The sequence below is a fragment of the Apiospora aurea genome (genome assembly GCF_038362705.1).
Source record: "Apiospora aurea strain CBS 24483 chromosome Unknown utg000004l_segment0_segment0, whole genome shotgun sequence".
Taxonomy (NCBI): Eukaryota; Fungi; Ascomycota; class Sordariomycetes; order Amphisphaeriales; family Apiosporaceae; genus Apiospora; species Apiospora aurea.
The window spans coordinates 1,269,619-1,293,343 of NW_027117391.1; the positions used below are offsets into that span (position 1 = coordinate 1,269,619).

Sequence of the window (23,725 nt, forward strand, 5' to 3'; positions counted from 1 at the left end):
AATGAGTCCCCGCGACGAGCCCCACGAGCATGCACCGGCAGGTCTCGGCTCCCCCGGCCCTCGCCTCATCGCACCGGACAGCGACGACGACAGCATCGCCTCCACCCTCGCGCGAGCCCGCCGCGCCCTATCCGAAACCCCACCCTGGCACCTGCTACACCTCTTCATCGACTTCCTCAAACCCGAGCTTCTCCAACCCTCGCGCCGGCGCCACCACGCCTCTCCTCCCCGCAACCACGACCGCGCCAGCACGGCCTGGCTCGACGGCCTCCGCGGCTGGGCCGCCTTCAGCGTCTGCCTCGCCCACATGAGCGTGTACACGCACCCGCGCATCGAGCTGTGCTATGGGGCCCTGATCGCCCCCTCGCCGGACTCGGGCCACCCGTCCCTGCGCAACGCGACACCCGCCGCGGTGCCCGTGCTGCGGCTCTTCTGGTCCGGCGGCCACTTCGCGGTCATGATCTTCTTCGTTATCTCCGGGTATGTCCTGACCAAGCGGCCCATCACTATACTTTCGCAACAGTCATCACCACAGAAGTCAGCCAACGAGGACCCCAAAACAGCCTTCATCAACGCCCTCCACTCCGCCCTCCTCCGCCGCCCCCTCCGCCTCCTCCTCCCCGTGGCCCTGAGCACCTTGCTCTTCGCGACCTCGTGGCACGTCTTCGACCTCGCGACGCCCTGGCCGGAGCACCAGCCGACCCTGGCCGCCGAGCTCTGGAACTGGGCGCGCGACCTGCTCAAGTTCGGCTACTTCTTCCGGAACCGCGCGCTCTACACGCTCTACAACATCCACACCTGGACCATTCCCGTCGAGCTGCGGGGCTCCTACTCGGTTCTCGTCTGGTTGTTCTTGTGGGGGTCTCAACCTTCTTCCTCTACTTCCTGCGACTTCGTGGTGTCGACGCGGCGGCGCGTGGTGGCTACTGCGGTCATGACAGTCTACCTCGCCGTGTGCGCCGCGGGGGCGTGGTACGCGGCCTTCTTCGCGGGCATGCTGACGGCGGAGATTGATGTTCTTGCCTCGGCTGCCACTTCTAATGCAGCAGTGGACGGGATGCTCATCTATAGCCAGCATTCCCGCCTTCGTCTCCCATGGGATGGCGTGCTAGACTTCCTCCGCCAAAGACCTCGCTTCAGATCCATACTCCTGCACGCCATGCTAGCCGCGGGCTTATATCTCGGCAGCGAGCCCTCATCCGACGTCCTCGCGACCGAGGGGCTCTTAGGGAGGTGTTACGGGTGGAAAACACTAAGCCGACTGATTCCAGCACCCTACACCGCGTCCGACGAGCCCGAGAGCGTGCACCGCTGGTTCTGGCTCTTCTGGGCCGCGTGGCTGCTCTTCGTTTCAGTCAAGGAACTCGACTGGGTGAGGTCACTATCTGAAACACGCTTCTCCCAATGTAAGCCCATTCCATCTTTGACCCGGTCATTCCCTCCCCATCCATTCTAACCCGCCCACCCCCAGACCTAGGCACCCACTCCTTCGCCCTCTACCTCGTCCACGGCCCCCTCATCGGCCTCCACACCGAACGCCTCCTCTACCTGACGGGAGTCAAGCGCGGCCCTCTACCCGAGACCGACGCCCGCCAGTTCGGCCACCTCATGAACCGCTGGCGCGACGACCCCCGCTGGTGGGTCTGGCCCTTCCCGCGCCACCCGACCCCGAGCGCCGTCGACGTCCTGCAGCCGTACTACTACGGCCTCGAGCCCGAGTTCCTCCTCTGCGTCGCCCTCAGCCTGCCCGTGTTTCTGTACGCCGCCGAGCTCGGCACCCGCCTCTTCGACGAGCCCAGCGTCCGGGCGTCGCGCTGGGCGTATCGGAGGCTGATGAAACGGAGTTAAACTAGGTAGCTGACCAACAGGAAGAGCCAGGCGCTGAGGTGCTCGGGAAAAACAGTACTCCTTGCTTCAGTAAAGCATGGGTTAGGTGGATCAGAATAGTGTCGTTTAGTTCAAGGCCACGCATAGTTTACACAAAGTCTTGTTTTGAGATGTGATTGGTGATGAAATTCCATTAAAGGCCGTTCCAAACGCCAATTGGCTACCAATGGAGGCAGCAGCCTGTCACTATGGACGTCGGCTTGGCAATTCCCACCTACAACGCCTGTATCCGTCCTACTCGCAGTATTTTCTCATGCAAAGGGTATCGAAATTGTAATATATAGATGTTGCACAATCACACCACCGCTTTCTCCGACCCTAGTCTTCTGGACTATTCAATTATGCATTTCAAATCAATGTTGCAAAAGGCCATACACACCAATACGGCACCAACATCATGCAGTTACGCCTCAGATAGATCAGAAAACGGCGTCACGTATCCCGTGAAGTTCTCCGTCAACGTAGCAGCATCTCCAGCGCGTTCGGTCTCTTCCCGAAGCTGATCGGACGGACTCGGCAATAGATCTCGCTCAGACGAAGCACGAGATGCCGTCTGCCAATGCGCGAGTGGATTACTGACGCGGAGGGGATGGTGCCAGTGATCGAGACCGAAGTACCGTTGGTTGGGCGACAATGTCTTCAGGGGTGACACATCTGGCACAGGCTCCATCGTCTCAAGCCGTGGGCCTGATCCGCCGTTCAAGTTGAGCATTGGTGGCAGCTTCGGTACTATTTCCTCCTCTGGTTCAGCAGGCAAGACTGGTGCTTGGGCGGCCGCTTTTGTCCGGTTTCGTGTCGGTCCCCGTATATTCACTGGTTCCCCATCGATCAACTTGGGCTTGCGAATGCGTGGGTTGGTCTTAACCGCCGCGCCGATGGTTGCGGGTGCATCTCCAGGCGACTCCAATTTGACCGGGTTTGGGAGTACAGATAGGAGTCCGTTGGTGGCCAATGAGGCTTCGTCGCGGGGACCTGACGGAAGCTTCGTCATCCACTGCTTCTGGTAGTCCCTGATGGACCCATATGCGGTATAGAGCTCCGACATCCTCTGCGGAGGAGGCGTGGCCGAGTTCCGGAGTTCCAAAGCTGCCCTCCGATACTGAGCCTTACTCGAGTTCGGATACGATTGTGGTGGCGCCGGACTCGGGCTCCAACGCGCGAGTTGAGGTGTTTCATGGAGCCGTTTCTCCAGATGCGATCTCTTGGAAGGCTTTGCCCGCCGGGAGTCATCTTGATCCGTCTCTTCACCGGGTGCTGAGAAGAAGGCTGCTGGAGCAGACTTTCTTGGCCTCTTAGGTTTGGGCTGTACCACGCGGCCAGGCGATGAAGAGGATTGTGGCCTAGTGGGCGTGTAACCAAAGAAGTCAAACGGCTCGCCACGTATATTGTAAAGTGCCTCGGCAATGACGTGCATAGCGTAAGCACCACAGGCGTAGTCGTTTCTCCCGTACTGGGGGTTCTTGGGCTCAAATCCGTGCTGGCGTGATTCTGTGTTGTCTTCCAAATGGTTCGTGATCTGGATGGTCTCGCGCCGCCTCTTCGCATTCTCGCGTCGTTCTTCGAGTTCGCGCCTCCGGTGTTCTGTCGCCTCGCGCCTCTTCTCCCTTTCAGCAGCGAGCGATTCGCGTTTCTTCTCCTTTTCCACAGCCAGGGACTCGCGTTTCTTTTCCTTCTCTGCTGCCAAGGATTCTCGTTTCTTGTGCTTCTCCGCGGCCAAGCTCTCGCGCTTTTTCTCCCTTTCCGCAGCCTTCTCGGCAGCCAGTTCTTCTTTCTTTCTCTCCTTCTCAGCCGCAAGATCCTCGCGTTTCTGTTTCTCGTACTCCAGAGTCTCTTCGGGCGACATCCAGAGAGTGGGTTTCCGTAGTCGCAGGTCTTCCACCCACGCGTCGCAGTCCCACTCGATCCAGTAGTCGATTACATCGCCCCAAGTACTTTCTGATGGCTTCGTAAAGTTGATGAATACGACTTTGCCTCCCTTGGTATGCACCGATTTGGCGAACTCCTTCACCATCACCTTGAGCCCATGCACACGGAGACTTGTGCCAAGAACGAGAAGAAGGTCCGGTCCGGCTGAGAGATCGTGTTGAACAATCGGTGAAATCAGGTCAGAGCTCGGGTGCTCTTCTCCGTACAGGACAATATCGGGCCTCAGTTTGCCTACACCTAACGCGCGCTTGCCTCGTTCTTGACGCGCTGCAGTGGCGCCGGCGCAGTGTGGACACTCCGGCTGCTCCCCCATCATGGTGCGCATTTCGCGGCCATCCTCGTCCCAGTCGCAGAGACGGCCACACACAAAGCATCGCAGGGCGTGGAGTGATCCATGGAGGAATACGCATTCGACGCCCTTGGCTGGACCTACACTCGACCTGGATTTGTTCGGGTCGTCATCCTCCGGCCGTTGAGAGGACTGACTCGCATCCTTTCCGCCGGGGTCATCATCGCCGTTTGTCTGATCCAAAGAGTCTGTGTTTTCTTTATCTTGATCGTTCGCGGTGACCTGCTTCGTGGGTTTCCTCCTCTTATTGCCCGCGCCGCTCCGCAGATCTGTTGACAGGCCTATCTTCTTCTCGATCTCGTCAATATTTTGCGTATAAACCCTTACAAGTTTCCCGTTGTTTCGTAACTGGGCAATAAAATGGTGTGTGCTCGTCGGTTGCACGTCCTTGACTTTCTGTCTTAACGTGGTGGCAAACCTGTAAAAGACGGAGGTTTTCACTGGATCGGACCAGATGTTGGCGTCGAATAAATCCCGGCCCTTCAAGTTCCGCAACTTGGACGTCGAGGCTTGCGAAGCAAACAAACCCGCGGAGGACTGTGTACCCTCGGAATCAGACTCGTCAGAGCTTTCCGATTCGCTTGGTGAGCTGCTATCTGGAGATTCGGTGGATCCGTAAGGGTCGGAAAAGACGGCCGGAGGAGAAGAAAGCGGCGAAGAGCTCAGGGGCCCATCTTGAGGCAATCGCTTGGGTGTAGAGGAAATATGGGCTGCAACGGTATCTGTCGACTCGAAGCAGGTAACGACCTCGTCAGTCTGAGAAGAGGCTGCAGATGTTTCGGGTTGGGAAAAAGTAGCATCTTCTGCGCCAGACTGAGCTGAAGAAGTCGTGGAGTGCCTTGGTAAAGACGGACGCCGAAGTAGTGAAGACCGAGATCGTGTTGACCTGTGCGAGATCAAGTTGTTTGATGTGGCCGATTGTGCAGCATGGTCTCGTGTTTCCGTCGCGGTGTTACAAGACGCGACCGTCACCTCCGCCTGCTGGCCAGACCCCTGACCATCAGGGAGCGATTGTGTCGGGTTCGTGCTCTGGTCCTTCTGGGCTTTTGTTGTGTTCCCATAATCACTTGCGTCTCCCGATATCGATAGTCTCCTTCGTTTTGTCGGCCGCTCTGTGTCTTCGCTGTCGGTAGAGTATTTCTCCCTTTCGGAAGTAGACTTGTCGGCCTTGTCGAACTGGGCTTGGATCAGAGAGTAGAGACCATGCTCGGAGCGGAAGTCCTGAGATCATATTAGTACAATGCACCTCTCCCCTAGAGGCTGTTGGGTGCCCATCTTACAGGAATGCCCGAGTTGGTGCTAATGCCAGCGCCGGTAATGACCACCACCTTTCTGGATTTGACAAGTCTGTTGGCTACAACCTGTAGCAACTCAGACGCGTCGGGAGAGATTTGAATTGTTGGCATGGTGCCGGGGTGGGAAGAGTTTCGTGTGGTCTTGTTGATCGACAGAGTATTAGACCATTCAGGCGAATCTGAGATGTCCCTGCTGTCCCAATCACTCCTCCCTCGAGACGCCGTAGGATCCCCGACCCGCGTTGTCGTCAAGCGAAAAATGCAGTCAAGCTCAGGCGGATCACATTACTTCCATTGCGGGAGCCTGGGGCAGAGTGTTTGGCTGATATGCGAGGGCAACTTCGCCAATGGCTCCTCGTCCGACCGAGCCGCTGTTGGTTTCGTGTTCGACGGTCAATCTGTACTGGGGTCTTCGAAGTCGAGATATGCCGAGTACCGGAAGCAGGTTTCGTGTGCAAGAAGCCGTGTCAATTCTTCTAGTAAAAGCGCAACGTTTTGGGCTGCGTAGGAGCCTGCGTGGTTTCGCAGCGGTCGTCGTCGTCACGGGGGTGGTGTTGTTTGGATTGTCGAAAGATCGAATTGCAGAAAGCAGCCGACCCTGGGCGAGCGATCAGCCTTTCCTTTAGGTGCCGGATGGTCGACGCGCTCCAATTGCAACTGCACCAACGCGACCCCGCTATTATTAGACGGCCTGGTCCGGGGGTTTGGCCTGGGCTAGGCCGTTCCTAAATTAGGTGCCAACAGCTCTCAAGACGGACTCGGAACTTTTGGTCAGTTGGAATGGGTATTGCTCTGCAACAGCATCGCCGCGATTGGCATCGAAGATAGAGTTGACTAGACTAGGGTGAAGAAGTCGGTCAATGTGGTAGTCCTACAATAGCCAGGTAATTGCCAGCACCTGGCCGCCTTGGCCTTGGGGTAAGCGTGATGTGCAGATGGGATGGTACGATCACTTCGCTGTTCCGTTCCCAATGTCATACCGCCCTCGCATCACAAACCCAACCACTAACCTAGGTTACCTTTCTTCGAGTGCAAGTGCTTGCAGACAGGCACCTAGCGCAGGTGGCAGCTGCCAGCGCTGTTTGGCTGCTGGGCTTTCATTCGGTCATGACCGTGTTTTGGTCCACTTAAAGCTTCGATCAGTTTGGGCTGGCGTTCTGTACTTTCTTCTCCATAAGGTTAGCTCCTGCAGAATTTATCCATTTTACCCAGCTAGCCGCTAAACCGTCTTAGGCGAATTATGCACATATAGCTCCTTATCAAACTGTACCTGTCGTTTGCACAAAACCGATCTGATTATGACAACTTGGTGGCTAAGAATGCTGCTCAGTTGGTTACTTACTCGACTCAGGTAGACGGATCCCTTGCAGCGGAGTTTTATTAGAGCTCCCTTTGTCTGCATGTCCTCATGTTTCCTGCTGAAGCATTTTTGGAGGGAAATGACCGTCGTGACTTCTCTGTCACAACCATGTCGCCAACTGGAGACCTGATATCCCGAACGCAGCCAGTCACTGTGGTGGCAACAGTATTCTTTGTCAATGTTGTCGGCGGTCTCTATCTCCAGCTCGTCTTCTTCTCCGTCAAATACCCTTCCAATTTGCCCTTGGTTGGCGAGCCTCCGGGCAAGAGGGATTCCTGCTGGCGCACTCGGTGGAGACATATGAAAGACCGTGAGGACCTGTACCGCGAGGCTTATGCAAATGTGCGTATTGTAAGCCGGCTGGCGCTCGGTGCACAGAAGAAGCTGACCACGAGATATAATCCTCAAAAAGGGGCAAGACGGAACTGGTCCCCGGCCTTGGCTTCCGGAATGAGACCATCCTGCCCCAGAGTGCCATGAAGTGGCTCCTGGCATAGCCCGAGACTTCTCTGAGTCTGCCGCACGCTAGAGTCGAGCTTAATCAGTTTGGATATAGTCTGGGTGACGACAAGTACGGCGTCGATGCCTGGAGCGGCCAGGTGGTGAGGTCGAACATCGATGCCGTCCTGGGACGGATCTGCGGAGACATGCACGAGGAGTTACAATACGCCTCGGGCACGCGGTTCGGCACCGTCGAGAACATCTGGAAGGAATTTGAACCTGCTCTACACCGCGCGATTGGTGGTGGCACAAGCCGCCAGTCGCTTCACTGTTGGACTGCCTCTTTGTCAGTTACACAACCGTCGGTATTTGGGCCGATGTTTGGTATGCTAACGATGATTCCAGGCCGTGATGAGCAATAATTGAGCAACACTGCGATAGGTGATGGTTTGGTGATGAGTAGTGGACTCGCTGGTGGAACACCTAAACCATGGCGTTCCATCCCTTTCGAGGTACATGAAGCCTCAGATAGAGAGGATCAAAAAGCATGTTAGACCAACATATATGGAGAGACTGGAAACACTGAAGCACGACCCCGAGGATTCCTGTCAGTCAGAGCTGGAAGACTTCTTCCAGATGATGATGCGATTTGCCCAGAAGTAGCGGCCTCATGAGGTGGATGACTTGGATACCATATGCCGCCGCCTGATCGTTGCGAACTTTGGGACCATGCACAACACCGCCTTCCAGGTGGCCAACTTGATCTTCAACATTATAAGCTCGGATGCCGAGTTCAACACGATCTAGGTACTTCGCAACGAGTTTTCCGCGGTCCTCGGCCAGGGCGGCGATGTCGCCCAAGGCTGGACCAAAGCCAAAGTAGCCAGTTTGACGAGGGCTGACAGTGTGGCCCGCGAAACACTGCGTCTAGGCTCTTTTGGCAACCGTTTCCAATTTCGTAAGGGCCTGGTCGACAATGTTGTGACTGAGGATAGTGTCAAGCTGCCCAGAGGTGCCCTGGTCTCAATGCTAGCCCACCCAGCGCACCGCGATGCCGAGTTTCTTAACGACCCTGCAATTAGAGCCCATTCCGTTTCTCTCGCGCCCTTGAAGCCGCCGCCGACGCCAACGGCAAGCCGGGTCTTCAGATCCTCACCTTCGTGGGGACGGGGCCGCAGCATCTTCCTTGGGGCCATGGCAAACACGCCTGCCCGGGACGCTTTTTGGTGGACTTTGAGCTCAAGCTTATCATGGCCTAACTTCTGCAAAACTACGACACCGAGTTCCCGCCCGAGTACGAGGGGAAGCGACCGCCGATCTACTGGATGGCGGAGGCGGCCTTTCCTCCGGCTGACGCCAAGATCAGGGTCAAACGCAGGCCTAGAATTTCCAAGTTCCATGGAGATACCATTCTGGCAATGATGTTCTGCGGCTATTATTAGTACAGCCGACTTATATGCCGTCATAACTGGCCTCGTAGTGTGGTGTGGTTGCGATGAGCATGGATAATATTACATAGTATTCGGACATGCGCGTGAGGTCGGTTTGAAACGCTCAGCGATGTCATCTTCGTGAGAGGATAGGGGGCGTCGTGAGTTTGTCTCCTGAGGCTGTGGAAGTGGCAGCATACAGACAAGGAATGCGAAGCATGTTGGGATACCTAGATTTACTTAGAACCTAGACGCATCATGCATTAGTCTCCTCTCTTTAGATACAACGTCGTTGCAATCCTCTTCATGGAACACCGCGAGTCATGATGAACGTCAACGCAGCAATAAGGCTCGGCTAGCCCGGCAAACAAACACATTTGACATGAAATACTAACCAGGTTATTGCCGGCGAATATGTAGATTGGGATGAACTCGTTTCTCGCATGACTCAGTTTCGATTCAATTCATTAACCCTTCTCGTCCGCGGAACCCTGTTTCCGGAATCACAAAACTGACGTGCACCCGCAGGAAGCCGAGGGCGGATAGAAGGGAGACTGCGCCTCGTAGACGGCACAGCCGCCTGTAATCGCGAGACTCTATTCCTCATTTTGGAGGGACCTCATTCCGGACACGGACACCGAAGACCCGCCGAACCCTACGCAAAGTGGTTGTATTAAGGGAGTGTGTCATGGCACCTTGGGGTGGGAGCCGTTGGGCGCGAAAACAAGGCTGGATCCTGGGACCCGGGGATCGCACCAACTATAGCCTGCGCGTCTCGGCCGATAACCCGCCCTTTGGGGCTGACAGGTTGCCCCTGGCGGTTTGAGAGCCAAACTCTATTTCGGTGGGTATTCGGGGGTCTAGTTGCCCCTGATTGGTGGGAGTTCTATAGCAACGTGCTACAGGTACTTAGGGGTGGGTCGGCCCGCTCAACGCATAAGGCTTGGTTTGTATGGATCACGTTGATCGACAGGGAATGTGCGGTCTTGATACGAAGGGGTCATGCCTTATTCGCCCACGATAGCCTCACAGCCACTCTCTCTCTCTCTTGGTATCGGTCCTGCATATTAGTACTGCCTCGAGAATTTGGACGTATACCGGTAGAGTGGGCTAGAGTCGCACCGACTGCCTGATCCCCACCCCTGACGACCCAAACAGACAAGACCCCAGGTCCATACCGCCCTGGTATTGCTGCACAATGTCGTATACCGACACTCTATCTCGAGTCATGGTCTTCCTTGCGGGCCCAAGTACTTCGGTCAGAAGGACGCGATACTATATCGAAATATATCTCGCGAAGCAGCCTTGCGGGACTGGACCCCTAAAAGGCTTATTATAAAGAAGGAATCCAACTCCGCGAAAGTGTTGTCTGGCTTCCTCTTCGTCACCATCAAGCAACTTCGCTCTTTGTTACTCGCTTTCGATTCACCAACTTTCGCTTCTCTGTACACAACGAGAACTGTCTTTACTCTCATTGACTTGAGCGGGTATTCATTCCATTCGCTTTTCACTTCACTCACTTTGCAAGCAAAAGCCCACTTACTCTCTACCGCCAACAACCCACTATCACCAAAATGCGTTTCACCGCCACCAACGCCCTCGCCCTCCTGAGCGCCACCGCCTCCATCGCCGCGGCCACGCCCACCGGCCACTACAGCCCCAACGCCGGCGTCGCCGCCTCCGCCCCCCGAGAAGCGCGGCGAGGCCCAGACTCTGGACGCGCCCCAGCAGCACGTCCAGAAGCGGGAGATCCTGACGGCCATCCTGACGACGGTGGGCACGACGGCGGCGACGGCCATCACGACCGAGGCGATCAAGGCCGCGTCGGGCCTCATCAAGGACCTGGCCAACTTCGACAACGCGCGCGAGGCCTTCACCAAGAAGACGGCCGAGGACATGTGGGCCAAGAACCCGGACCCGGCCAAGTTCGCCGCCGCCATCTGCTACAACGAGGCCTACGACCTCGAGGACCCCAAGGGCATGGACGGCCTCACCTCGGCCAAGATGACCCTCGGGCCCCTGAACACCGAGTACGTCCCCGTTCCCTCTCTCTTACACGAGGACCAAAAAGGCTCGGCCACTGACCCCGCAAACTCAGCTACGACTGCTTCTACATGACCGCCAAGAACGCCCTGTACACCCGCGGCGACGGCGGCTTCATCAACGTAAGTACACCACCGATACCTACATTTGGGCCCGGAGGCCAAGCTAACGCTTCCTGATAGTTGGCCTTCGTCAGTGACAAGCGCTGCACTTTCGACCGGGATACTGCTGATCTCACGTGCACCGCGTAAACGTTGCCTCCAAGTCCCACGACCAATGCCGATTTGACGAAAATCACGACGCATCTATCATTCCACTAGCAGCTCAGTCCGCAGTTAGACCGATGCTCGTTTGCCATAATGTCTTGCTTTCAGATGTTTACGCAGTTGGGATACCACTCCTTATGGAATAAACAGACTATACCTACCTCGCTAGACACTACGTGAATATGACTCCAGCTTCGCCGTCACCTTGGAGCACTGTGCATCCCAATCATGACCAGGACCGTGAATTACATTTGCGCGCCCATTTGACGTGAACGGGAAGACGAGCAGGACGAGACGCTGACCCCCCCTTACTAAACCCGTACCGGACTCATCCAAGCCCGGCGAACGGGGTCGCCTCTCGACCTGTTCGTAGTTGGCCTCCCCAGGAATTTCGATCCGCTGTCGACTCTTCGGCTCCTTGCCGATCTTGGCCTGGTTCTCTCGGGCCCACTTGCCAATCTCCCCCCCCCTTTCCGCGCCCGCCACCGACTCGAAGAGGTGAGACCCGTTCGCCAGTATCGCGAGCGAATGGCTATTGAAAGCGGGCGCCGCCGTCTCGCCCGTGCGGGCGATGGTGAGGTACAGGAAAGCGGCGCCCAGGAGCAGCGTCGCGCAGTGGAGCGACATCCACGCCCACTGCATCTCATAGATCGCCGCGACGCGCCCGACCGCCATGGCGGGCCCCCGGTCGCTGCCGTGGTCCGGCCGGCTCGCGCGGACCGCGTTCGACATGCTGTACGCGAGGGCCCGGAACGTCTCGTCCAGGTCCTGCTTGCCCCAGTTCCAGAGGCCCTTGAAGCCGTCCGGCTCGACGATCCCGGCAAAGATGTGCGCATCGTTCTCCAGGCGGCCGGGGCCGAGGCCGACCGAGGCGTCGTCGGCCGTGATGTTGGCGGTGAAGAGGTTGCGGAAGTGGTGGTTGACGCTCCAGACCGTGCTCGCCGACGCCGAGAAGCAGTCGTGGTCCGGATCCGCGTGGTTGTTGCCGGGACAGAGCTGCATGCGGCCCGGGAACCCCGTGCCCGGCTGCTCGAAGATGGCGAAGTCGTGGAACTTGAGGCTCTCGTCCGGCCAGGCCCCGTTGTGGTCCCAGGCATCCCGCACGCTCGGCGCCGGGACCTCCTCGACGGATTCGCTGTAGGTGTTGTTGGTGACGCTGGATCGGTACTGGTTGACGCGCCAGTACAGTCCGAACTCCTGGGCGACCACGGGGGCGTCGGGCCGCATCACCTGTCTTTCGTATCCTGCGGTGTTGTTGAAATGCACAAGGCTGACGGCCCACAGGAGGTTGTCTCGATGCCGCAGCGTGAGGGTCTTGTTGGAGTTCCCCGTGCTCTTGGCCGACATCTCAATCGCGTTCATGTCGACAAGCTTCGAGGTGTCGGGCCCGATGGAGAGCGAGCGGTATGGTGGCCAGCGACAGTCGGTCGTCGGACAGCGTTACTCTGTCTGGCGGCGGACCGTCGACAGGTTCTTGTCTAGGGCGTACATGATGGCCGACTCCATGGCCACGGTGATGGTGGAAGCGTATTCGACCCTGTAACTGCCATTGGGGAACTGCATATGTGAACCGGGCACGTCGCTGGCATCTCCCCCGTTGTAAACGTTACTGTATACCACATAGCCGTCGTTGTGAGTGTAGTGATAATGATCGAGATCAGTAAACACGACCTCGTCCCGAGTGTGAATGATTTGTTGCGTGAAGGGATCCAGGGCAACCGCCAGCAGCGCGACAAAGGCACCTAAATAGAAAATATATCTAATTAAGTGCCAGTCCATTTGCCGAGTAGCTTTTGTGTTACGTGTCGCTAGTTCAGACACGAAGATAGTATTTTTGGGTGCATATAAGGGAGTAAAACTCACGTTCCTGGCCAGAGCAGCACAAGGAGATTCGCACATCCAAATGGGCCCCGGCTCGCCCGGTCGACCCGCTAGAAATCTATGAGCGGTCGATGTTCCTTCGCGAAGAGGAGCTATTTCCACTGGCCGACGGCTTCGCACACGCTGAAAAGCAAGCACCCCATGACCGCGACGGACAGGACGCAGACGAGAGCGTTGAGGGTAATGGGCGCGCCCCATTGATCTTGGGGTTTCTTGTCGTAGACAAAGACCAGTCCCGCCATGGCGCCCACGAGCGCGACCGCGGCAGCCAGTGCGACGAGCTCTGTGCTCCATTCTCGGAGAGCCCCGGGACGCGGCTTCGCGTGCGGTGAGGTTGTCAAGGCCGTCTCGTGCTCATAGCTTGTCAGCCGATACTTATGACGCTCTGTTTCTGCCTGTGAAGATAAATCTACTAGATCCGCCATTGTCACAGCACTTCTCTGGGGTGGCTTGCCGTGACTTCGAACTCCTGGAAAGGCTTCGATTTATAAGGAGAGTGCTTGTGCACTATGCACCTTGAACGTGACTTATTTTTTAGGTTAAACATAGGACGTGTTTACTTTTTATTAGCCAGCTTAATTTTCTCCCGCGTATGTCCCTTTAAAAGGGTTAAGAGTATATATTTAGTAACGGCCCCCTTTTTTATATATTAACCGATAGTTTAGTAATATATTTACTCGATCTTTTAATTAAAAGAAAAAAAAGCCGGTTAATTATTATTTTATTTCGCCTCGTTTTATTAATCGATTAATTTTATTAATTTACTTAATTCTTTTCGATTAATAATATTAGCTACGATTTTTTAATTAATTTAGCTTTTTTAAAGCTTTATAAAACGTAAAGGTAATATTATAAAGAGTATTATAAAAGGTATTATAAGTATTATAACTTATAAAAAATATTATAAAAGTAAGTATAATTATTATAGTTATAGTAATTTAAGAGGTAAAGCTATAGGTTATTACTTTATTATAGAAAACCGAAAAAGATAAGGAAAAAGGAAAAGGTCTAGCTTTACCGAAACGATTTCCTTATTTAAATAAGTAAAGAAAAGTCAAGTAACGCTCGGGTTATCTCTCGCATGCCCTTACCTTACTTTAATTAATAAAACTATTAAAGGCCTATTTTAAAATACGCTATAGCATTACCCCCCCCGCCCCTTTAAAATAGCTCGTTCCGAGATATATTAAATACAAAATTAATATTATAATTATTTAAACTTATTCCTTTATTTAAATCATTATCTCTTTTAACCCTTTTATTATACCGTTCTCTTTTTAAAAACGGCCGGTTTATTATTATCTTCGTATAGCTCGTTAAACGTATTATTCTCGGCCGTTTATAATTAATACTATAAACGTATCGAGGGATTAAAGGCCTCGGGATTTTACTTATAATAAATCTATAATTACTTAACCGTATTTTTAAAATCCTTTACGGGATATTAAATTAAATCGGGATCTTATTCTCTTTATTCGACTTAATATTATAACTTTCAATAATAAATCCTTAAGCTAATAATATAATATACCTCTTATTTTTTTTCGCTTAATTTAACCACTTTACCTTTAAGGTTTCGTACCGTTTATTTAATTAAGGGATTATTCAGGTATTTCTTAAATCGGTTTATATAAAAGACCTTAAAACCTACTTATTTTTTTAAGACTTTTAATAAATACGAATAACCGATTTTTCGTTCGATTTTATAATATTATCGGGTTAAAAGATAATCGAGCTTATCGGTAAGCTTTATAAAAGACTAGGTTTTTTAATAATAAATACCCGATCCTCGACATCGAAATCCGGTTACCGTTAATACTTATTTTTTTAATTATATATTCTCTATTAAACTCTAGGTATATTTCCTTTAATTATTTTATAGTAATTAACGATTCGCTTTATTTAATTCTATATAATTATTTAATTAAGTTTCTCGCGTTCTTTTAAATTCGTTATATCTTTAATCTTAACCTCTTAATCCTAAGTAAATTTTATAAGGAACCCTATTTCGATTTTATAAAGGGAATACCTTATTAAATTTTAAAATAACGTAATCTAAACGATATTTATAACCGGTAAGGCTTTATCTTAATCGTTTTAAAAATAATTAATAAATACTTATAGTTTTTACTTAAAGTATTAAATTACTACCTCGGTTTATTTTACCGTTTAAAAATAACTTACCGAGGATAGTTTTTGTTTAATTCCTAGAATTTTTAATACTTTATTTATAAAAGCGGAAATAAATTACGGTCCTCGGTTTAAAATTACTATTAAAAAATAATTATACGTCCGGTATAATTTTTCGTAATATAATCGGGCTACTTCGGCTATAATAATAATTATCCGGCAAGTAATATTTTATATTCGTTTCCTTAATTTATTAATTATTAATATAATATTATCGTTCCTTTTTTTATTTTTAAATATTATTTTAAAGTTTACCGCGATAGTATTTTAAGGTGGTAATAAAATTAATAATAAGTATAAAAAGTTTAATATTTTATCGTAGGGAACTTTACCCGGTTTATATTTTATATAATTAATTACGAATATATCGTAATCTTTATTTAATCTTAATTATTAATATTTTATTTATATTAACTGTTTAGTTTTATTCTTTTTTAAGTATACTATAAAAGTCCGAAAGTAAACCTTATTAATTACACGGGTCCGAAAATCGCCTTTATCGAATATAATAAAGCGGCCTTGAAATAAAATAAACCGTCCGTTAATAATCTATTTTTATATTTTATCTTTTCGAGCTTTTTATCTATATATTTTTAACCCCGAATATATAATATTTTCGTATAGGAGGGTATCGATAAGTTTATATTTAAAGCGTTTGAGTAACTTTTCGATTAAGTATAATTAAAAGCTCGCTTTTTTTTTAATCGAGTAACGCGTTTCTTTTAAAGTTTAAATAACGTTTAAAAAGGCTAGTTTAATAAAGCTATAATTTATTAAGCGTCCTTTTTATCCTTTTAAGTTTTAAGATCACCCGCTTTTTTAAAAAATACGTTAACGAAAACGTTTTTTCCCCTCGGTTTATAAATAATTACAAAATTATACTGTAATAACGTATCGGCTTAAGCCGCTTATTTTACGTTAAGCAATCGTTTAATGCCGAAATATTAAAGTACTTCGTAATTAATAATCACGAGAAATAATTAAGATCGTTATAATCTTATTAGTTTCGCTTTTTAATATTTAAACGCTTTTATTATTACTAATATTTCTTTATTTTAAATAAAGTAGTTATACTCGGCTTTTTATATCGTTTCGGAGTAAAAATATACGGGATGTTATTTATCGTTAAATCCCTTTTTTTTAAAGCAGGACGCTAATTAAGATACTATTTAATATATCGATTTCGACTCGGGTTTCTTTATTATAAAAAAAGTATATTAATACGGGCGCTTTTAAAAATAACTTTTTTAATTTTTCGAATACTTCCTAATATTCGTCGGTCCACGCGAAGGTGAAACCTTTCTTAGTTAAGTTCGTTAAAGGCTTAACGATACGGCTATATTCGTATATAAAGCGTCGATAATAATTATAGAATTTAAAGAAAAACTAAACGGCTTTAATATTAATAAGGGCGTTTTAGTCTTTAACGACTTTAATTTTCTCGGGGTCGATTTTTACGTCGTTTATACTTATTATAAAGCCGAGGTATTTAATCTTAATAACGTAAAATTCGTATTTTTTTATATTAACTTAAAGGCCTACTTCCTTTAATTTTTATAATACTTTCTTAATATATTCTACGTATTTTTTCTCGCTTTCCGAGTAAATTAAAATATTATCGAAGTAAACGTTATAAAATAAATTTAAGTACTCTATTAAGATTTCGTTAATAAACTATTAAAACGTTATAGGGTTATTAATAAGTTTAAAAGGGAGAATTTAGTATTTAAAGGATTTATACTTAGTTCGAAATATCGTTAAATTTTAATTTTAAAGTCTTATGCGAATCTTATAGAATACTTAGCGAATATTGATTTTAGTATATATTTTAGCTTTAATTATTTTATTAAGGGTTTCGTTAATTAACGGTAGCGGATACCGGTTTTTTTTAATAAATATATTTAGTTTATAATAATTAATATAAAAACGGAGTTCTTTATTAATTTTCCGTGTAAATAAAATAGGCGCTATTTATAAAGTAATACTATTAATAATAAAACCCTTTTTTAAAACGGCGGTAACGTATTTTTTATAAGTTTTAAATTCCTCGAGGGATATTTTGTAAAGTAGGTTAAATTTTAGGTTTTCGGGGCTTTTTTTTTTTCTAGGTTTATTCGATAATCGCTTACGCTTTTCCGGTACGACGCGATAATATTAAATTAAGTTTTATTAAAAATATTATAATACTTATAATAATTAAGGGGTATAGCCTCTTTAATTTTTTATTTTAAGGTTTCCTCGTTATTTAGTAGGAAATCGCTTTTAAGGTTAATAATTCGGTTAATATCGCTTAGGTATATAATTTCTATAACGTCGGAACCGATATCGCTAAAAAAATCCGCTCACGTTTAAAGTTTATACTTCGATAAGCTTTAACTTATATTATTCTACGCCGTTTCGTTTTAGCCCGTAAGGGGGTTTTTTAAGGAACGACCCCTCTTAAGTAAAGGTTTTTTAATTAAGCGCGGGGGTAGTAATTTATTAAGTTAACGGTTTATTTTAAAGATCTCGGGATTTTTAAACCGGTTTTTTAGAGGCGGTTTTAATATAACGTAGCAAGGTGATATCGATCCCTTTATTATTTAACTTTAACTATTTATTTTTTATTCCTTAATAAACTGTTCGATACGTTGTCGAACTATTTTTATAGTGGTTTAAAAAACTATTTCCGGTTCCCTAAACTAATTTAAAGACGAGTTATCGCTCGGGGTTTCTAATTTATTTATTATAATAGGCTATTAATAATTAGGTTAAAGCTTCGAAGAAAAAGCTCTATCCCGCCTTCGTTTATTTTCGATAAATATTTTTCTTTGCTTCTAAGTAACGTTTTAATTATACTCGAGTTTTTTTAAAAACTGTTTTACCTTCGTAATATCGATATCTCGGGTCTAGGTTTTTTACTAGTCCTTTAAAAAGACTAGCTACTTCCTCTAATAATTTATTATAACGTCGTATTCCTTAAACTATTTTCGTCCGATAATAAGGTCGTGCTTTATATTAATTATAAAAAAAAGGTATAAAAAGTGTTTTATATATTTATATTTTAAAGTTTAAGAGAAGGGCGATATTAATTAATTAAAGGGACTTACCGTCGTATCCTCCGATAATTTTAGGTTAAAACTTAACGTGGTTTACTATTGAGTGGCCCGTATTATTAAATAGTTCACCCTTACTACTTTTCGACCTTAATTAAACTTTAACGCGTAATAACTTTATAACTATAATGCTTAATTTAAATTAAAAAAACCGAATCGGTTTAGCTATTTAAACGATACGAAAACATTTAAATCCATTAAGTAAAAGAAATGCTGTAAAAATATACGATATTCTTAAAACTATTTTACGTTACCGAATTTACGACCGAACCTTATAACGCGATATTTAATATTTACGGCATAAATTAAATGTAAATAAAAAAGAGGTATTTCGTAAATATATAATTAATTTAAATATCCGCGGGATATCTCTTAAAATCGCTAATATAAAAAATATAGCTAATTTTTTTACCGCGTCGCGCGACGGCGAGCGCGTTAATAAATATTAAATTAAGCGCTTTATTAACCGGAACTCGGATTTTAAAACTTAAATAAACCGTTAATACGATTATTAAAAGGCTTTTTATAAAGATTTAAACGTTATTTCCGGTTAGTTTAGGCTAGTTATAAATATTAAGGCTAAATACGGTATCGTTAACGAGAATATATAGAATTTTAACGAAACCGGCTTTATAATAAATATAATCGGGTTAACCTTCGTCGTAACACGCGTTAATCGGCGTAAGAAAGCGAAATCGGTCTAGCTTAATAATCGGGAATAATCGACGACGATTAAATATATTAATTCGCAAGGTTAATATATCTCGCCGTTTTTAATCGTTTAGGGCTAATATTACTTAATGAACTAAGTTATTAAATACGATTTACCGGGCGATTAAGTAATTAAACCGACTTTTTAATAAATAGACCGATAATAAAATAAGCTTAAATTAAATTAAGCACTTTAATAAATATACTAGATTATAAACGAAAAATCGCTACCGCCTCTTAATTCTCGACGGCTACGAAAGCTATATTTCGGCCGAATTTAAAGTATACTACTAAAATAACGATATTATTATAATTAATATACCTCCTTATTTATCGTACCTGTTTTAACCTTTCGATATAATACTTTATTCGCCTTTAAAGCGTATTTATTCGAAAAAAATCGAGTTATTTATTAAGGCCTCGATAAATTATATTACGAAGCTCGAGTTTTTTATTACGTTTAAAGCTATATATTTCGCTATTTTTACAGAAATTAATATTAAATTTAAATTTAACGTATTCGGCTTAATATTTTATAACTCGAACGAGGTAATTAATAAACTAAATATGCGTTTCCGGACGCTTATACTTAGCCTATTTCGTTCGGGGACGGTTAATACCTACGACCTTTAAATACCGTTTAACCCTTAGTAAATAACTAAGTACTCTATTTATATTAAAAAAAAGTGTTTACTTATTAAGGAAACTCTCCGACGCCGATTTTAAATACGATAAACTAAATAACGAAGGGTATAATTAAAATAGCCTATAAAATAACTTTTATATATAATCGGATACGTACTTTAAAAGAGGCTAATTTAACCCTTTTAAAGCGCCGGAAAGCTAAAAAATCGCGAATTTAGCTTAAAAAAGCCCTTACGATTAAAGAATTTCGAAGGCTATAAAACGAAAAAGTAAAAGGGAAGCGGCCAGCGATTAATAAAAGCGAAAATAATAGTTTATCGAAAAAGCGCGCAACGGGCGGCAGGCGCTATAAAATTTACGGTAAAATAAGCTATAATACGCGAATATATAAAAAACATATAAAATCGAGTAGCGAATTAAATAGCGAGTAAATTTAATTAATTTAAAGCGTCGTAATTAAAATAACTTTTATAAAAATATTGAAAAGTGGTAAAGGTGGATTACTTAATGATACGGGCCACTTAATAGTAAACCACGTTAATTAATTATCGAAAGTTTAATCGCTTTATTACTTTACGGGCTAATTTTACGTTTATAAACAGTTTTCCGTTAGCTCCCGTGTTCGCGAATATATTAATAATAGTAATAGATAATCCATTACTTATTATAGTATAAATAAAAATAAAAAGGTCTTTTTTAAAGTAAGTCTATAAAAAATTAAAAAATATATCTTATATACTCAGCTCGAATAATATTTTTAAAAAGGAGTTAAAGTTCCTCAGGGTACTTAATTTTCCGAGTTATCGGAATTCTTTTTAAACAGGTAAAACTAAACGGAACAGTCGATTTAAAATTAGTAAAATTATATTTTATTAAAGCTATTAATTCGTTAACTCGCTTAATACGCTATTAATCGAAAGTTTTTTTATTAGGATAGTTCCGGGAGAAATATCCGGTTTTTTTATAATTAAAATATACTCTTTTAATTAAAAACTTTTTTATTTTAACGGTAGGGATACGACGGGAAATATCGGTTTACTTAAACAATCCGGCAGCGAAGCCACCGGCGGAATTAGTTTTAAGGGCAGTGCTTTATCCAGCACTTTTTCCGGTGGTTTTAACGTTATCTTTTTTTTACACCGTTACGTTAAACGTAATTACAATTTTATTAATAATCGTATCAAAAGATAATAAAATAAAACTTATTAAACAAAATATCGTCGTTATAATAATCGATAACCACTTTCTCGTTTAATCGAACAGGTAATTTATCGTTAAGCTTTCGTTTATAGTCGTTTTTTTTAACGCGGGCGTGTCCGGTTAACTTAACGAATTCGAGTCGAAAAATTTAAAAACTATTACTAAGCTTTATAATTAAGTCTTAAAAAGCTTTACGGGCCTTTTCGTAAACGTTAAGGTTATAATACTATTCGTATAAATAATTTAAGAGATTTTTAAAAGTTTTAATTAAAGGGTCGTCTTATTCGTTAATAACGAAAGGGTATAAATTTTTAGCGGCTTTATTATTAACCCGGCTAATAATATAAGTATACTTATTTTTATTAATAAGGTAGTGGTTAGTATTCGTTTTTAATTTACCCTTTAAAGTTATAAACTAATAATCGAATTTAATTTTAAAGTTTTTTTTATTAGTAAATAAGGGGGTTAAATATTTTAATGCTTCGCTTAAAGTTATTAAGCGACGTAACGCCGGTGCGGGTCGTTTTTTTTATTTAAACCGAAACTCCTTAGTTTCGGATTAAGAGATTAACGATATATTAATTTAATTATTAAATTTTCTCGTTTCTCTTTACGACGATTAGTATAAAGTCCTTCTCTTTTTTAATAAGCTTACCGTCCTTATTTAGTCCTCTATTTTAATTATTTTCTTAATTAACGTCGTTATTTAAGTTTTTTTCGCCGAGAACGGTAATTTATATATAATTTTTTTTAAACTAATATTAAAGTTTTTAGAAATTTTTATTAAATTAAGGGTTTAATTTTTAAAACTTATTATAAAAAAGTTCGTAGTTTAAACTCTTTTTAAATAACGGTTAAGTTTTTTTTATATATTTTATTAAAATGTTTTTCGACGATTAAACTTTCGCGTCTAAACTACTAAGTTTTCGCGGTCTCAGTAAAAACTACGAAAAGTATCGCGGAAATATTATAATAAAAATTATATATAATAGTTAATCGTTTAATTTTTTTTCGATATTTTCGTTTATAACGTTAAAAAAGTTATCGAAAAAAAAAACGTTTACAGTTTAAGTTTAGCCTCGACTTAATATAATTAATAAAATAATTCGGGGGCGGTAATTTTTTATTTTAAATCGCTTTTAATATTAAATAATAAGTTTTTACTTTCGCGCCCGGTAATAACGCTTTAATTATTTACGTTTATCGGATTTACGCTAAAGTAAACGAAGGATACGCGTTTAATTAATAGGGAATTTCGCGCGGCACGCTTTTTTAAACTCGTAAAAGAACGGTTAATATCGTCGATATTAAAACGCACCGACTTACGAACCTATTTTACGCGCGTATCGCGCTTTTTTAAGCCGGCGGCTATCTTAATTAATTACTTTATTTAATCGAAATTAATCTAAGTTCTAATTTCTAAAAAAATAAGATATTTATAAAGCTTTCCTAGGTTTAATAAATTAAATCTTTTTCGGTAATATTATAATTATAATAATTCGGGAGGTAAAATTATAGGTTATTATTTTATTATAGAAAACCGAAAAAAATAAGGAAAAAAGAAAAGGTCCAGCCTTGCCAGAACGATTTCCTTATCTAAATAAGTAGAAAAAAATCAGGTGGCGCTCGGGCCATCTCTCGCATGCCCTTGCCCCACTCTGGTTGGCAAGGCCACCAAAGGCCTGTTCCAAGGTGCGCCGTAGCATTAACCTTATGCTTAAGAGGAACGGGTCTTATTATCGTGCCGGCACTGAGCAAAGGAGAGGGCAATGAGGCCGGTGGGCAGTACCGGAGGATAAGAGTTTGCAACTTTAAGGGTCTCAGTTCAGATGATTTCACGAGGCTGGAGCAATCGTGTGTTTCTAATCTATGGCTAGTATAAGAGCCCAAGGAAGCGGGTGCACTGATCGTACAATAGGGAACCCAGTAACCTCGTTGATAGAATAAACCCAGTTGAACCTGTTACCAAGTTCATGCATGATAGTGTGACCTTAAATCGTTCAGCTCCCTACAGTATCGATTTACGCCAAAATATTTCAATGATAATGACGCTCAGGGAGCTCAACGCTGGGGTCATCCGACATTGAACCGAGCAGATCAGGAGTACTATAATCGGCTCAGCGAGATGCTGTTGCCACGTTATCATGTAGATAGCTAACTACCTAATTGTTATTAGGACTACCTACGTCCAGCGCATGCATGACTCTGCTGGGCCTTCTTGAGGTGAGAACCAAAAGTCCCCTACAACCAATGCACGTGGAAGCTGCCGTGGACCAGTCACTGCAATTAGTATGTGAAGAGCTCGGAAAAAGGAGATCAGATAATTAACATTACTGACTAACATAGCATGTATCTGCTTGATATAGATTGGTGAATGTTGCAAAAGGAAGGGGAAAAAAAGGAAAAATCAGACTTGACACATCAACACCGTTGCGCCATGTCATGCCCCAGCATGGTCAAATATCCAACGTGTAGGAGTATCTTCAAGTGACGAAAAAAAGAACATAACCGTGCCGAGACAAAAGGGAGGATAGTGTGGAGGGCAAAAAGAGAAAGCGGCCCGGAACCTGGGTCGATCAGATGATCCCAGAAGGAGTTGGGAAATGAACGCAGCTCATGGGGGGAATGCTAGATGTCTTCCCTATCAAAACGCTGCAATAATGTAGAATAAACTGTGGATAGCAAAGGGACAGCCAAGAAAATAGGAAAGGAATAAATGTTGTGTCCGGAAGGGAAGGCCCCAGGCCATATCAAACACCGCGTCCAACACTCGGAAGCCGATGAGGTTTGAACAAGCCATAAGCCCCGGTAACCATGAGTGCCAAGCAAGTAGGCCCTTTTGGCAACCTTTCTTCCCTTCCAATGTGTGAGAATGTTGAAGACTGTCCCAAAGATGAGCGATCTACCCCCTTTTGACCACGGGCATCAAAAGGTGAAATTGGGGTAGATCGTATATGAGTTCATTTTCGACCCTCGCCAATCCGCCCAGAACCTCGCGCGATATCC

General features: G+C 45.0%; 7 protein-coding genes across 7 annotated transcripts; 4 read left to right on the forward strand and 3 right to left on the reverse strand.

Annotated features, from left to right (window-relative positions):
• Position 1: 1 nt before the first annotated feature.
• Positions 2–1,848, forward strand: PG986_005209 (uncharacterized protein; the record flags this gene model as incomplete). The annotated part of the gene is made up of 2 exons (XM_066841431.1): positions 2–1,406; positions 1,472–1,848. 2 exons carry the CDS (start codon positions 2–4, stop codon positions 1,846–1,848), a joined length of 1,782 nt encoding a protein of 593 aa, XP_066701293.1.
• A 442-nt stretch (positions 1,849–2,290) lies between these two features.
• PG986_005210 (DHS-like NAD/FAD-binding domain-containing protein) lies at positions 2,291–5,568 on the reverse strand (the record flags this gene model as incomplete). The annotated part of the gene is made up of 2 exons (XM_066841432.1): positions 2,291–5,383; positions 5,443–5,568. The coding sequence occupies 2 exons, from the start codon at positions 5,566–5,568 to the stop codon at positions 2,291–2,293; spliced, it is 3,219 nt and encodes a 1,072-aa protein (XP_066701294.1).
• Positions 5,569–6,925: 1,357 nt separating this feature from the next.
• Positions 6,926–7,921, forward strand: PG986_005211 (uncharacterized protein; the record flags this gene model as incomplete). Its single annotated transcript, XM_066841433.1, has 3 exons — positions 6,926–7,288; positions 7,315–7,604; positions 7,771–7,921. 3 exons carry the CDS (start codon positions 6,926–6,928, stop codon positions 7,919–7,921), a joined length of 804 nt encoding a protein of 267 aa, XP_066701295.1.
• Positions 7,922–7,953: 32 nt separating this feature from the next.
• Positions 7,954–8,680, forward strand: PG986_005212 (cytochrome P450; the record flags this gene model as incomplete). The annotated part of the gene is given in 2 exon segments (XM_066841434.1): positions 7,954–8,049; positions 8,066–8,680. 2 exon segments carry the CDS (start codon positions 7,954–7,956, stop codon positions 8,678–8,680), a joined length of 711 nt encoding a protein of 236 aa, XP_066701296.1.
• A 1,667-nt stretch (positions 8,681–10,347) lies between these two features.
• On the forward strand, positions 10,348–10,982 carry PG986_005213 (uncharacterized protein; the record flags this gene model as incomplete). Its single annotated transcript, XM_066841435.1, has 3 exons — positions 10,348–10,718; positions 10,787–10,853; positions 10,914–10,982. Coding segments are annotated over 3 exons (507 nt in total), but the record flags the coding sequence as incomplete, so codon positions are not given.
• Positions 10,983–11,162: 180 nt separating this feature from the next.
• On the reverse strand, positions 11,163–12,359 carry PG986_005214 (uncharacterized protein; the record flags this gene model as incomplete). The annotated part of the gene is made up of 1 exon (XM_066841436.1): positions 11,163–12,359. One exon carries the CDS (start codon positions 12,357–12,359, stop codon positions 11,163–11,165), a length of 1,197 nt encoding a protein of 398 aa, XP_066701298.1.
• Positions 12,360–12,437: 78 nt separating this feature from the next.
• On the reverse strand, positions 12,438–13,303 carry PG986_005215 (uncharacterized protein; the record flags this gene model as incomplete). The annotated part of the gene is made up of 3 exons (XM_066841437.1): positions 12,438–12,756; positions 12,861–12,928; positions 13,001–13,303. 3 exons carry the CDS (start codon positions 13,301–13,303, stop codon positions 12,438–12,440), a joined length of 690 nt encoding a protein of 229 aa, XP_066701299.1.
• Between the last annotated feature and the right edge of the window lie 10,422 nt (positions 13,304–23,725).